Source organism: Acanthisitta chloris, unplaced genomic scaffold (genome assembly GCF_000695815.1).
Source record: "Acanthisitta chloris isolate BGI_N310 unplaced genomic scaffold, ASM69581v1 scaffold1215, whole genome shotgun sequence".
In the NCBI taxonomy this organism is placed as follows: Eukaryota; Metazoa; Chordata; class Aves; order Passeriformes; family Acanthisittidae; genus Acanthisitta; species Acanthisitta chloris.
Genome location: NW_008675149.1, coordinates 18,343 through 33,806, shown reverse-complemented (window position 1 = coordinate 33,806; position 15,464 = coordinate 18,343). Strand labels below are relative to the sequence as shown.

Sequence of the window (15,464 nt, the reverse complement as noted above, 5' to 3'; positions counted from 1 at the left end):
GCAATTTATTCACAATTAACCTAGGAATCATATTCCAAAGCCTTCAATACCCAGATACAAAGAAGTGAGGCTCCATGATAGTTCATTACCTATCATCATGCATAAGGTGAGAGCTCATGAAGGAGCACTTCTTATGCTTTAGGTTGAACAAGCCTTTTAATTCTCAGAGAAGCTGCGAAATGCTGCTGCCAGAAATGACAACTGCTCCCAGTCACTGAAAAATAAAAAGTGTTTTACTGTGGAACAGTATAGTTCAGTCAGAAGACACAAAAAACAGGACAAAAACTTGATTGCTGTCTGTCAGCAACAGGCAAACAAGTTCAGTTTGAAGGAGAAGAGATGGTATGGAGGTACAAGTGCACAAAGCTGAAATTAGGCTGAACCTACAAGACCTAGAGACTGATTTCCCACATGCCATTCACTGGTGTTCTCTGACTTCAGAAGCTGTCTGGGATATGGAATTGCATCAACCCACAGGGTGAACTGCCAATGCAGACAAGTAAAATGAAAACTGCCTTGAAAATTGAAAGGAACTTTTTCTTTTTAAGAAAAAGAAGATTCTGGCTCACTTAACAATATTGCAGTATACCAAAACATTCAAAGAGAGAAATGAAATCATCTCTGTGTTGAAGAATATGTCCACTATTTCCTTAGTTTCTACATGTTAAAGAAAAAGAGCTTAGCCCAGCTGCAGTATGAATCACTGCACAGATGACTAGCTTGGAGATTAGCAATAAACTAAAATGGAAACAGATAAACTGGGTTAATACAGTTTCAGAAGTCAGTCTAGGGAGGAGACAGGTGGGACATCCAAGAAACAAGGACAGGTGTTCTTGTTCCAGTACCACTGGAAGATACAGGACTAGGGCACATTGTTATGGAGGATTCAACCAACTGATAACACTGATCACAAGTGACTATGCCCCCTCTGAGGCATGCAAGATTTACCGCAGTAATGCAGCACGTTGAGGGATGGACGTTCTGACTGCAAAGACAAGGGACGAGACACCAAAGATGATGTGCAACTTCACACAAACATCCACCTCTGACTGACATCCAGGCTTCCCTCTACAGGAACACATGCTCAGAGAACTGCACCCTGAGTTCTTCAGCTGACTGACACTACTGCACATCCAACACTGAGCAGTGTCAGGAAGAACCTCAGAAATGACAGAGAACTGCAGCAGCTGAGGAATGCACACAGGAATCCCACATGCAGCAACGTGCAGCAAGCGTACGTTCCCACTTACCTGGTGTCCGAAGGAGTCACCCCCAGTACTGCCCACTGCCTGTAACTTAAATTCCAGAGATCTCCTCCTTTTCCTGCTATGTGTCCCCTAAGTCCTTCTCCACAGAGAACTGCCTGCCAGACCTCATCAGAAGGCTCTCTCAGATTCTGCTCTGGAGCTGGCAGGTGGTGTTTTCCCTGGTAAGAGGGGCAGAGGCTGTGCTCACTTGGCACAGCGAAGAGGACTAGGACACTAATTGTTTATCTGGTATATGGCTCTCCTTAACCTACGAGGATAATTTCTCAGTGTGACCTCAGAACTGATGGCTCTTCCTGAGGCAGCAATGACTATACATTCACTGGAATCGTGGCTGAGGCTCTCAGCCTGTGATGCACCAGAAGCTGATTTCTTCCTCCCAGCTGGTCTCTACATGAGCCTTTTCAGAACTACCAACTGGACTGAAAGACCTTAGTCTAGTTTAACTGTTGACTTTGCAAACCTAAGCTAGTTCATCCCCCAGCTAGTGCAGCTGAAACCCCAAAAGGCAAAGAGGATTTCTTCTTTTCTTAAAATTACAGTACAAGTACTTTTATTGAAAGCTCCTGACTTAAATCTCCAAGTCAAATGAACCAACTACTGCACTAAAATCCACATCCCAAAGTCACAGCATGTAAAACTGTTGTATAATCAGCAGTGAACAGCTTCTGCCTTAAAGCATCCTACCCTCCAGCACTCTGCCTCACAAACCAACTGTTTCACCAGTCCTAGCACACACTGGAGAGGCCTCGAGTGAGTCAGACACTGAGAAGCACTCACCTTCTTTGGTCTTTGTGTTAGCTGCTCCTGCATCCCTGTCCAAGGCTGGGGAAGCAGCTTGCTCTTGTCCTGTTCCTTCTGTGCTCTTATCCTTTGGTTTGCTCTCTGCTTCCGTTTTCTTTTTGGTAATGTTTATAACACCTGGTGTGAGAGGTGGACGTTGAATGGGTGGTGCTTTAGAGACTGGAGTAGGAGATGGTGGCCTTTGTTTTGACAAGCCAGGTGAGGGTGGGCGAGTCTTCTGTCTGTTGAAATAAAGAATAGTTTTCAGGGCTAACACTGAAAACCTCAAACATACATCTGAGGACAGCAGTCTTTGTTTAGTTCATATTACATACCCTGCTTTTAAAAATAAATCTACCCACAAACTACTGGTGCCTTCCTCTTAAAACTCAAACACAGGATTCCAAAACACCCTGGGCACCGAGACTCATCAAAACAGGTCTGCTAGTCCAGACCTCCATTTACTCCACATCAAGGATGAACCCTGTGATTGCAATCCAAGAAACTTCCTACACTAATACAGGCAGATCAGCTTATTCAAAAGCTTGCAGGCTTCCTGTTGGGTTTAGTGCACAGACTGCACAGAACACCAGGGTGTATTTTGTCTGCACAACAAAGGCTGAAGGAAGAGCTGCATCCCTACTGTGTGTACAAACAAGGCACAGCGTAGGTCATCCAAATTCTAACAGCGCTGATGTCTTGAGATGGGAAGTATCCCTCATTTCATTCTGAATTAAAGAAGGTGTTTCACCTGGACACATACCTAACTGCAGAAGGTGATGGAGGACGCTTCACCAAAGTAGCAGGAGAGGGAGACCTTCGATGGGCAGACACAGACGGTGAGGGAGGGCGCCTCAAACCAGCACCTGGGGATGCTTTCTCTGTCTCTGATTTCTACAAAGTACATAAAACCAAAATAATGCTGGTTGTCTAGAACACATTACAGACACAGGAGCTGCTACTCCAACAGACAAACAACTACTCAACAAGATGCACTTCAAATTTCCTTTATGCTCCAAAACACAGACCTGGTCTGCGTTTAATTTTTACAAAAATTCAACTTCGGGAACCACAAGCAGCAAACATTATGAATTTAAGATACAAGGGAAATCAAGGACCAAAGAACTCCAATTTGGTCCAATACTGTGCTTTCTAGCAAATGCTACTGAACATTTCAATAATGCTTAGTGAAAGCAACAGCAAACTGCTGGAACAGGATCCCATACTGCGCTGTTCCAACCCTCCAATTAACAGACACCTAATTCCTGTGGGTTTTCAACAAACCTGGGTTGAATCAGGTGAACTTGCATCAGATGAAGATACAGAGGACTTCAGTCTGTCGATGCTACGACTGCGCACGGGCACTTTGGGAGCTGGGACTGGGGAACTGATGGAACTGGCTGAAGCTGAACGAGGACAGAGGTGAGATTCTATAAAAGTTAAGAATTTGACAAGACAAAACGAGAACCAAGTGCACAGCATAAGAACAGGAAAAGAAGAAGAGGGAGAAAAAGAGAAAGAAAGATTGTGTGTGTTAGAAACCGTACAGAGAAACACCACAGGCAGTGCACATTGCAATGGGTCACGGACACAGACACCACCACCACACGATTAGTACTCTGAAGCAACGGCACTGAGAATAAAACCATTCTGAAAGCAGCAGTCTGGGCTAGATAAAAATAAAATGCTTTTCCTTGCAGTACACCAGTGTTACTGTAATTTCAGTCAAGCTGCATCTATCACAAATACTTCGTTTTAATGGCTTAGCATCTTTATTGACAGTTCCTCAAGACAGGTTCAGATTTTAAGGACCTTTCCTCTGTACTCTAGGAGGAAATCTTTCTTCCTTTCCACGAGTATTTATAAAGTAGCATTGCACTAGGAATCTGAGCATTAATTTACAAACTTTTCTTGCTAAATAAGCATTTGTGCAATGTTATTTTATGCTACTTTCCCTCTCTGATCCTTTTATTGCTATATTTGTGTGCCCTTTATTCACATTAACAAATCGAAACAGATGGTGCAAAAGAAATCTGTCAAAAGAAAAAGGTCAAGTGTTAAACCAGAATACCTTTCCTACCTGAAGTGTCAATGTCATCACATAGAAAACAGTGAAAGAAATTTTATCATCTAATGACCTTTTTCACTAACACCATCATAGAGAAGCATACACAGATGCAAAATCTACTTCTGAAACTAGATATTGGATTTTTCCATAATGCAAATAAATTGTGACAGATGCCAGCACTGAATTTTGTAACTTGATGGAAAACACATTTTATTTTTATATTTGCAGCATTTGTGCAAGGAGAACTGCATTCTCTTTGTGCATAGGTAGTGCTAAAGCACAGGTACTTTTCTACTGGAATGAAGAAAGTACCTCACAGTGAGCTTATAAAAATGTAGAAGTTATTTGCTGTGGCTGAATTAAAGGTAAGTCACATGCTAACAGTAGCAGTGAGAGAGATGGTACTTCCCCACATGAAATGGGCTGAAATATTCATGGTAAAATAATAGCAGCACACACATAGGTGTGCAAGAATATGACAACTGACTACAAACCAAAAAATGTGAAAACTGATAATTACACAAGGGGAGCAGTGTACGAATGTCACCATTGCCAACAAGGACCAAGTGGTGTAAGATCAAAAATAAAGGTGGGATGACATACTTAAGAGGAAACAAGCAAAACTGGGAACACAAGTTGTAAGGGAAGAGAGGAGAAAGGACTCCACACTGGTTCCAGAGATGCATTTACTGGGGCATTATTACAACCAGTAACAACTACAAGACGTGGGGTGCAGCTAGGGCTTGTCCACGATGCAGATTCCTGTGCTGCTACTAAACTGAATCCTAGCACTTCCTAGCACTGTTTTTGACCAGTATGTCTTAGATCTATTTGAGGATACAAATGCAGATCTCTGTTAGTTAAAAAAACCACACAAACAAAACCCAAACAAAACACCAGCACCTGGTTCTCTGCAGAGCAAGTAAACTGGCACTGGAGTTTAAAAGCCAGCATTGTTCTATGGTTTTGTAAAGTAAACATGCAACACAGCATAGGAATAAGTTATTTCTGACCACAGAAGGTACTGGGTAAGTAATATCACACGTCACCATGTATTAACTGTCTGATTCACACTGAAGTGTAGCACAGTTAGTGACTATCATCTAAGTTCTTGCTTGAAGAGCAACTGCATGAAACTCTGAGGCTTTGCTGCCCTCCTGTTACCTGAGGGATCTTGTCCATCAGCCGATAGGGTAGCAGCACTTTTACTCCTAGCTAAGGAGGCCTGTGTGGGGGCGAGGAGGCGACTGATTACGCTACTGTCCAGAGGACTGAGCTGGGAGCGACGAGCTAAATGACAGGAACAAATCAAAAAGGATCCAACATGAAATCGTATCATGAAAAAGACAAGCAGTACAAAGCAAAGGAAGACTGAGCATTTGTGCAAATCGGAACAGTTTTGGAAGAACAATACTGAAGTCATGGACAGGGAAATCCAAACCGAAAGCACAGATGGGTTAAACACTGCAATCTCTTAGGTTGCACTTCTTGTTCTCAGCTTGCTTAATACTAGTCATTTTAACATGCAGAGACTGGCATGTGTACAACAGAGATGAATGCTGAAGTCAGTCAAAGCATGAGAAGTTTTTGACTGAGCTCTTCAGAGCTCCATTCTCTAGACTGCAGTAAATGAACAGCAGGCTTGCAAGCCACAGCGAGTGGTTATCGCCAGGCATCATTTGCACACACAAATTCACATGGACAGACCCATCATTCTCCCATACAGGAAAGATTCTGAAGCAGAATGTAATTTCCACTGCTGGCAACAGCTGCTAGAAAGGAAAGTTTCAGAATTGTTAACTCAAAGGAAAAAACATGTTAGAGAAGGTGCTAGTCTCCAGCTTTAGGAAGAGCTCCTAGGAAAGAGGTTATTTGTAACCTAGTGGGAAACACACAGACGAAAGAGACTGAAGTGAGAACAGGTTTCTTCCTTCATTTGCATGCACAAGGTTTAGACCAGCAGCAGGAACAGAGAAACTGCTTTTAAACTGAATAATGAAAGAAGGTTTAAAAGTCAAAGGTAAGATTTAACTAGGAAGTGAACACATCAGTGACATTAGAATCATATCTTACATTCACACCTACCAGCCTCCAAACACATTGCTCTCTTAAGCAGAGAGACACTTTGGTATCTGCTTACAGTGCCATTTAAAAAAGACAAAGAAGACAAAGGCCTTCTTACAGGATTTCTTTTTGTCCAAAGGGAGAAATTTAACCTTTGCCATTTATAATTTTATCTTCAATACTGGGTAAAAACCGTTAAAAAGTCTGAAAAGTTTTAAACCAAGGAAACTAGTGAAAGTAAGTCTATCCAGGCTTTACTCTGAATGGCTTTTAAAAAAATACTCAGTTTTATGAAACATCCACCTGGTTTTTCTTCCTTTTTCACTTTTTCTAGTTCTGGAGAGGATTGGGGTTTACTACTCATTCTACTCAAAGATGTGCTCCTCTTCTTTACTGTTCCTCCTAGAGACCAAGCGTAAGGAAGATTATTTTTAACATGATATTTATATATATGATTTCCTAAATTGTCATTCCCATGCTTTGCTTTTGCCAATCAGCTAAACCCACCAATCTATCATTATGAAGCATTGTTTTCTCATGAGCTAAATGGTTGGGCTACCATTTGTCTATTCCCCCCGCACCCTTCCACTTTGCAGAGGAATAAGGCTGATTTTTAGACAGTTATCCAATATCTGGCACTGCAATGTGCATAACAATACTTCTGCCACAGTGCACAGACTACATGAAAGCCTGTGCAAAAACAATGATAATGAAACTGGGACTGGTTTAAAGTCCACTTCAAATATCCCATTTGCTGCCTCCCAAGTCTCAAAACAAACTGGTTTCTAGCACCTTTCTGTTCCACCTGTGCACCTTTGAGTGCTGACTGCTGGGAATGTAGAGGGGCTTTGTTATTCAGCCTGTTTAACGAGGCACTTCTCTTTGTGGTACCTGGAAGTGAAAGTGAATGGATTAATCACGTTGAAAACCCCAAAGTCCCTCCAACACCTGCCCCACTTCCCTAAGATATAGGATGATTAAGTCACTTTATGATATTGAATTCTTCAGAAGCAGGAAAACTGGATCAGGGAAGAATCACTCTAAACAAAGCATTAGTTCTTATGGTCCTGCATGGTACTGATCACAGCAGCAGGATGTCAGTCTCAACAGATCCCTGTTTGACCTACTGAGCCCATCCTTGTACGCCTTGAAAATAATGAGAATTTTAAAAGGCCATTGCTCACATTCTGCATGAGTATGAGCAGGCTCAGAATTCACACAGAACACAGCTAATGGAATACTCCACTGATCCAGGGACAAGCATCTTCCTCTCATTCTGCTCCTCCACCTCCCCAGGCGTGCGCGCGCACACACACACACACACACACACACACGACAGCAGCAATCAGGTTCGTTCTGTGACTATTTTCTGTTCTCTGAATTTACCCATCACTCCACCAATAAGCCATTTCTCCCAAGTGCCAGACCGATAACACAGAATCACGTCTAATTTGCTGTGGTGATCTAAACCACTTAGTCAACCTGGCCATGTAGATCCCCCGGAATCCTGCCCAAATTTGTTGCATTTCAGGCCACCTGAGAATTCTTCCTCCAAGGCAACTAAGGATTCACAGAGGATCTCAAGGTATGACAGTAAGTTTGAAAGCAAACCCAATTAGCTGATAATTAGTGACTTCCTTTGTTAGTGGCTTAATTTGCACTTTACAGCCCTGCTTCTGACTCACAGCTGAACCCTGCAGACACATCACATACGAATATAATGTAAAATCACAAGCAGCCTCCAGTGACTCAGAGCCCCTGCCAGAATAGATATAGTCACTGATTTCCCCACAATGTATGAGCACAAGTTTTTCTGCTGCATCACCTTCCAACATGAACCAGCAAAAGCACTGAGAGCTATGTCTGTGTCAGGGATTCTGACAGCACAGTTTGTTTGATCAAAGGCTGTATATTGGCAGAACACTGCAGTGTAGACCTAGTTGAATCTGTTTTTGTATTAAACAGCTTTTAGCTTATTCATGTTTTTCACCATTTTGGAAAAAGAAAAAAACCAAAAAACAAATCCCCCACATTTGGGTACAGGCAAGCTCCTATGAAGCTCTGGGAACATTCCCCACAGGGAAATCTCAGGCTAAACCAAGCTGATATGTGCTCATACAAATAATTTTTATTTATCTTAACAAGTAGATTAGGCTGATTCCTCGTGTTCCATAACTTATTTTTTTTTAATTTGCAGCAGGCTGATTGCCCTCCACTCAATCTCAATCTATTCTATAAATCATGGCAAAGAACAGACTCATGTTTACCAGAGTGGAAAAAACAGAGCTCTATCTCACTCTGCATCCCAGAGCTGTGTGATGCACACTTTAAACCCCACACTCTGCAGTCAGGAGCTCCATCCACCCCAAAGCTGCAATTCAAAATGAGACTGGAGGCCACAGAAATGGGTAGATGATCTCCAGAGTGCAAACACCCTCAGACACCCTTGAAAAAGCAGAATTAATAAAATAGAAATGGCCTGGAAGTAACTATTCCCTGGTAGTCCTTTACACAGAAAGTAACCCAGAACGCTTGCAAGCAGGGGTGTGTACTCACAGCTTAAGAAACACACAATTTGAGGATCAGTACCAAGATTACACTGAATCACTGGGCTAGGAAACAGGGTCAGAGCTGCACACTACGGCTATGATCATGACAGAACTCCAAGTCAAAGCAACACAATCTCCTCCCACCCAAAAACCCTCCCACAGGAGTCAGGGTTTTTCATGCATCCTTCCCTATTTGGTTAAAGCAGAATTCTAAAAAGAAACTAAATTCTAAAAAAAAAAAACCTAAAAAAAAAAGCGTGTCTACAGAGCACAGGCATAACAGAACTATGTCAAAACTAAGTCGATTTTTTTCCCTTCCCACTGGCAATCAAAGGACTGAAGCTGTCTAACAGAACAAGGCAAATTATTTTTGTGGTATTTCTATTTCGCGGAATTTCAGGGTGTGAATTAAGTCATGCAAACCCGTAAAGATGATGGGAATTGATTTGTGAATCAATCATTCACCAAGATTTGACTTTAGCAAAACAATTACAGTGATAAAAAAATAAAAAAACCCAGCCATTTTTACCGTCGCTCTTCTTCTCTAACAGAGATCACATCAACTGGGTCAAAGCCCTGAACAGTCAAGCTGGATTAACAAATTGCATGAAATGCATTTGAGATCAAAATATGAAGTGAGATACACAGCAAGGGAGGAGGGAGGAGTCTCATCCCACCTCCTGTCTCCTCCCCAGTGCCAGTTAAGCAGTACCAGCAGCCACAGAGACACACTTACTTCGATCCGAGGCGTTTAGAAGCGCCGCAGACGACGACAGCCGTTTGCTCATGGCAGTCTCTGCCTGTTTGAGGTTGGCTGTGGACGTGGAGCGTTTGCTGCCTGTGGAGACAAGTGCTGACTTCAGAACTCACCTGCACACCTGAGGAAGAACCACTCACACATTGCTGGGAGCTCACTCTGGAAGTATCACATCCTGAAAGCTATTTCTACTTTTTGTTTAATGAGAAACTGAAATGATTTTGTTGCCTTTGAAAAAACAGGCTTGATACCACTAGCACCAGTTGCAACATGCACAGAAAAGGCAGAGTTTAGTGGAGTGATGCCAAGATTTATGCATATGTATGCAAACAAGGGATTTTTAAAGCTGTAAAGAAAAAGCTACTGAGGTTGTGTGTTATTACCAGACTGGTAAGACAGAGAAAGTAACAACAAAACCTGAAAAGGAGTAATTTCTTTCTTCACTCTTCCACACAGGTATGTCAAAACAGCTTTTCAACCAGTAGTTAACAAAATCAAACCTTTTGAAAAAAACTGCCACAAGAGGCATTAATTCCTTTCGGTATGTGCATAGTCACAGACATATATACACACATAAAAATCACATCTCACGTGGCAGAACTGCAAGTTCACAAGCCAGTTAAATATCTGCTTTTAATTTCAAACAATGCACTTTCAGGATGAACACTACTCCAGAGTGTGAAAGTCTTGGGAAAGCATGTACCTGTTGCTAGAGAAACTCAGTAAGCAGAAAACATTAATGCACACAAAGTAGTGTGGACTAGGATAATAAACACACATCAAACACAAGTAATCGATTTTACTGGCATATTGGACAGCAAAGATTATTAATCTGAACTCATTAGTGTGTAAGTACTAAAGGACAATGCAGCACTACTCACCACAGAGGGAGCATCTTTTCCCTTTGCCAGTGTGCTACGACAGCCCTCATAGGCAGATCCAGGACATAAGGATTCCTAAGGACAGCCCTGGGACAAGCTCTTGTGACAGCAAACAAGAGCAAGGTCCCCATGGGATAAGAAGGAGAAAGGGAGTTCCACTGAATCTAGCTCAGAAATCAAGAGCTGAGCTTAGTGGATACTTACTCAACATAACAAAAGGGGAACAAAAACGGGTAATTTTATCAATGAAGGCTGAGAACTGGGATAACTAAACAGCCTTAAGAGGTTTTATATACGAAAATCAGGAACCTCATAATTCATGCATTTGGGTGTTTTCGAAGCTGAAGGCTACCCTCTAGTGTCTGCTCTTACCAGGAAATCCTGCAACTGCCTGAACTCACGGGAGTCTTAAGCCGATTACCAACATCAGGGACACCACACAAACTTCTCTGGGTGCAAATTAGGACTTCGGCACTTGCAGGAAAAGATCTGGTCTATCATCTATGGAGACTCAAAGGGCAAAAAATTAAACCTTTCCTTGAGAAAAATTATACTGAGCAAAGTTTATTCTTTTCCAGCAAGGTTTCAAGCTCTGGAGGTTGGCTGTGCTGTTTATAAGGAGACAAGGGATAACATTTCTACTAAAAGGCTCAAAAGAAAAAAGCACTGGCTAAATATGACTTCAGACAACAAAACCAAAATCAGTCTATATTCCAGGGGAACAGTGAGCATGGTGAGACCATGAGCTATTATCTCAATTGATGCCTTGGCAGCAAAAAACAAACCTGTTTTGTAAAGGGCATTCATAAAGATATTTGAGTGTACTTTTCCCAGAAAATTTACAATCTTAAGCAATGAATGCAAACTTAAGTCAGTGCTTTTTGGATCAATACATTTGCAAATACATGATCAGATGGCCTCTACGTTTTCCCTACCTCACCCACAGCACAGCTTCTGCAAACTCTAAAGCTCTGGATGATTCACAAGGAGAAAAAAGCTTTAGAAGACAGACAGGATATTCTCAAGTCAGTCAGTCTGGTTAGGTAGCTATTCACAAAATATCTTTTGAAAAAAAACTCAGTCTGGTTAGGTAGCTATTCACAAAGTATCTTTTGAAAAAAAAAACCTCAAATATCTTTTCTGGGACAAAGTTAGAAAACTTCCATCAAGGGATTTGAAACAGAAGAAGCACCCAGCACACAGCCCATGTGAAACTTCTGTGTTCTTCTAATGGAAGGGAGGAAGCAAACCATAGCAGCAAAGCCAAAGAAAGCCATGGGCTGCCATGCAGCAAGCCTTGCAACTGGGCAAGGAGCTGGAGACATGGCATCTTAACAAAATCACTGTGAGAGTGAGCAGCTTTCAGTCCTGGTTTCTCACAGGGTTTCACTGAGAGAGGGTGCTGCAGCACAGCCTATCTGAGGCTGGATAAAATTAGGCTCAATAAATGAAGATTATCTGTCTCTCACTTTCTTGCAAACTTCTACTAGGACAAGGAAGCTCTTTATTTAGAAAGGAGAGACTCTGGCAGCCCAATTTCTATTCTAATAGCATATGTTTCCACTCCTGATGCACCTGAATGTCTAGTTCTGCTCAGCAGTCATCACTGAACCGGTCTCATTTAGCAGGCTCTGTCATCAAGGATGCTTTATTACAGCCTGGCCATTTGTCTTGGCAGCCCCACACCCTGCCTGTTTCATCTCAGCACTGACAGCAATGTCCTTAATGTCACATTTGACTCTGGGGCTTTCATAAATTTTTAAATTTGAGGCCATCAGCAGGATCCTTGCTGCACTCTCCGTGAATCACACTCTGTACATCACACAGAACAGCTGAGGGTTGGGGAAATGTTCCATTACATGGGCTTCACCTTCCAGAGCACACTACATCACCCAGAAAATGCTGCTCTATCAGTCAATGTTCCTAAATAGTACTGTTGACACAGCCAGTTGATGGAAGAAATACCTGATTCTGTATTTTTTTGCACAGCAATATAACAGACTAGTAGGTATTTTGTTCTAAAACGATGTAAAGACTATTGGAAATATGTTCCCCCAATGATTCTCATTCTAAGAAATGGGGCTTTAATCCCAAATCTGCCACAGAAAGTGACGGTGGAAAAAAAACACTGAAACTTGCTCTAGATGTGCTGTTAGAGAAGGTACACTACTTGGTCACAATGATGTGATGTAGCAGAGCTCATATGGTGACATTTTTCAGAGTCAAAAAAGAAGGTAATTCTTGTCTTTCCAGCAATTGTGCAAATACAACGTGAAATGGACCAAATAAGAATTATTTTAAACCCCGCTGGACTTTAGTATCCTATATAGCTTGGGTAGATTTTAAGTAATAATTGAGGAGCTCTCAGATAAAGAATTATCCTGAAGCAGGAATAAATATGAGAAGTGTAAACCCAATCACGACTCCACATTATCCACCCCAGGTATAACAGCTCTGTATATGAAACATCAGCATAAAATCAATCCCAAATTTAAAACAATGTGGATGCACAAGGGTTTGACTAAGACACTGCATTATCTTTCATCTCCACAGTAATATTTTCCAAAATTGGTGCCAAGTTACCCAAAATGATCTACTGCAGCTGAACTATTTGCTCATCCACTTCTTCCTTTATGATGCATAAGGTGCAGCTAAAGCACCTGTTATTATATCAGAAGTGTGTGTTGTAAGACATTTTATCTTTCGTGTGCTTCAGCAGCACTGAAGATCTCCCTCCACAACCAAAAAGACATAGAAGACTTGTTTCCTCACATAAATTAGGAGAAAGTTCTTTTATGTTTGTTATAAAGTTTAGCTTTAAAATGAGGTAGAAAATCCCCCAGTGCTTTCTTAAACACACAAGGCAAATGTGATTTCCCAGTTTCAAGGTTAAATAATATTTGGCAATGTGGGATACAGTAATAGGATTTATATATGTATCCAAGGAACACGTGTTGAACAGGTAAACCAATTCAGCCAAACTGGCTAATTTTGGATAAAATCAGGAATTCATGCTGTGCAGAGTAAGGGAAAAGTTAAATGAGATACATATGCTTCTGCTGTGTTGCCAGAATAAGGCAGAGCAGTTAAATCATACTCAGAGAGACTTTCATTGCGTTTTGGAGCTCACTTGTCTGTGTTACAGACAGCTGCACTGCATTAGTAATGCTGTGGGCATGCACACACTGCCAGGATTCAGATTCAGCTGGGTCTCAGCTGAGGGTTATCATCTCAAACTAGCTACAAGAAAGAATTCTGCTTATTAAACATCTAGCCTTGACAAATACATCAGCGATTCAAAGCATTTCCATGAAAGGCTCAGTCCGTGCACTGGAAAGTGCCAGAAATCCAATGAAAACATATTTAATGTATAGAATTATCCTTAAGATAATTGGAAAGATCTGATTTTGCAAAACCCTTCATGGAGAAAGTATCACACTGCACAAAGGACTCATTTTCTTTCACAGAGTTTCAGCAAAATATCATTTGACTTTGCAAATGTTACTTCAATTGCTGGTAAAACAAAGCAAAATGAAAACAAACCAAGCCATATCATGTACCTTTTGCAAATTAGGAAGCAATGAAAGGGTTTGAAATTGCCCTTTAAAAAACCCTAAAGCTTAGACTACCGAACTAATTTCTATTCAAATACACGCCACTAAGAACTTTTCTTCTCCTCCCCACCCTGTATCCAGCCATCTTTAAAAACCCAAATGCACATATCCTTTCCCTGAAAATTCCCTCAGGATGCCATGGCTTAAGCTGTTGTTGAATTAGCTGGGAGGGATAGTTAAAATGAGGGGGGCTGCTTTCTACTTAGGGATCACATTTGTTGCACAGCTGGCCAAGATCCAGGAAAAGATTACAAGAAGATGTTTTTCCTTAGTTTCAGAGAAAGAACTCAAGTTTAAAAGGTTAGTAGTGAGTGTAAAAAACAACAGAAAAAGAAGATTTTAGAAATCAATACCACCAGTTCCACCTTCATCTGTGCTCTGTTGTTCTGCAGAAGAAGAAGGTTTGTAAGCTAAGTCACAAGGTCAAACAGCAAACAATGCAAGCTAACCAAAAAATGAGGACATTGCATATCATAAGTAATGTCAAAGCACTTTCAAACATGTTAAACACACACTCAAGTGACAGTACCAAAACACACACAGCACAATGCCATTAATTCAGAAGACTGCTTGAATTGATGCATTTTCCCTTTTTATTTTATTCTTTGACAATAAATTAAGTTACTTATTGGCAAGGTCTGCCAGTTAAGCAGAGTATGAAAAGACCCCTTCCACTGCAACTGCTGGTCTGATTTTAGAATACTTACAAGCAGAAACAGTTAATTGTGCGAAACAGGAAATGATCTGATCTCAAACTAGAGAGTATTAAAACACACCACCTAATCTGGAACAGAACCCTTGCTCCAAGATGGCTCAGGCCCTGCCTGCTGCATCTCCTTACCCACTACTGGGCATTCAAATTACCAGGCAGCATTCTGTAACTCTCAGGGTGTGTTTCAAACATTTTTGATGTAGTATTACAGTACAACTGAGGTTTTTGTTTTCATCACCAGTCTTAGCACTCCGTTACATGTACAGCACTTGAAGGACATTATTTTAACATTATACATCACAATTCCCCTTATCTCATGGTTGGGGGTTGGCAATGCAATGCTGCCAGGAGATGTATTTCCCATGGGGCTTCTCTCTAGCTCTTCCCAAGGTCAAAAATAGCTCTAAGTCTCAGCAGCATTTCAGGGCAAGTAGAGATATGATTCTTTCCCCATGAGCTACTCATAGATCCTGCTTTAAGATCCAAGATAGGAAAGGATGCCCAGGTCCCTATGAATAGTGCTGCATCTGCCAGTATTCACAAATAATATTCTATGATTTTAGTCCTGCTGGAAAAAGTGCTACTTACCTGTTTTGCTTTCTGAGTCTGGAGTTACAGATCCTCCCCACGACCATCTCTTCTGTCGTGTTTCTATTCGCTGATTGCGTTCCATGGTTCGATGCATAACTGCTTCATATCGCTCCTGTCAAACAACAGCTCTGTGAAGCCTCTCACTGTAGGCACAGCTACACCAGAAAACAAAATATAGAT

At 41.4% G+C, this 15,464-nt stretch overlaps 1 protein-coding gene across 1 annotated transcript in view; it reads right to left on the bottom strand.

The window, feature by feature from the left end:
• The window catches only part of LOC103803053 (ensconsin-like), a gene marked incomplete at its 5' end in the record, with an annotated part of 28,984 nt that overhangs the window by 8,283 nt on the left and 5,237 nt on the right, over nt 1-15,464 (bottom strand). Inside the window, 9 exons of the mRNA XM_009075591.1 lie at nt 2,046-2,290; nt 2,812-2,942; nt 3,333-3,478; nt 5,281-5,406; nt 6,484-6,582; nt 6,973-7,071; nt 9,466-9,567; nt 14,335-14,367; nt 15,282-15,396. Of these exons, the coding sequence (XP_009073839.1) occupies nt 2,046-2,290; nt 2,812-2,942; nt 3,333-3,478; nt 5,281-5,406; nt 6,484-6,582; nt 6,973-7,071; nt 9,466-9,567; nt 14,335-14,367; nt 15,282-15,396 (1,096 nt within the window). The remainder of the gene's footprint in view (nt 1-2,045; nt 2,291-2,811; nt 2,943-3,332; nt 3,479-5,280; nt 5,407-6,483; nt 6,583-6,972; nt 7,072-9,465; nt 9,568-14,334; nt 14,368-15,281; nt 15,397-15,464) is intronic.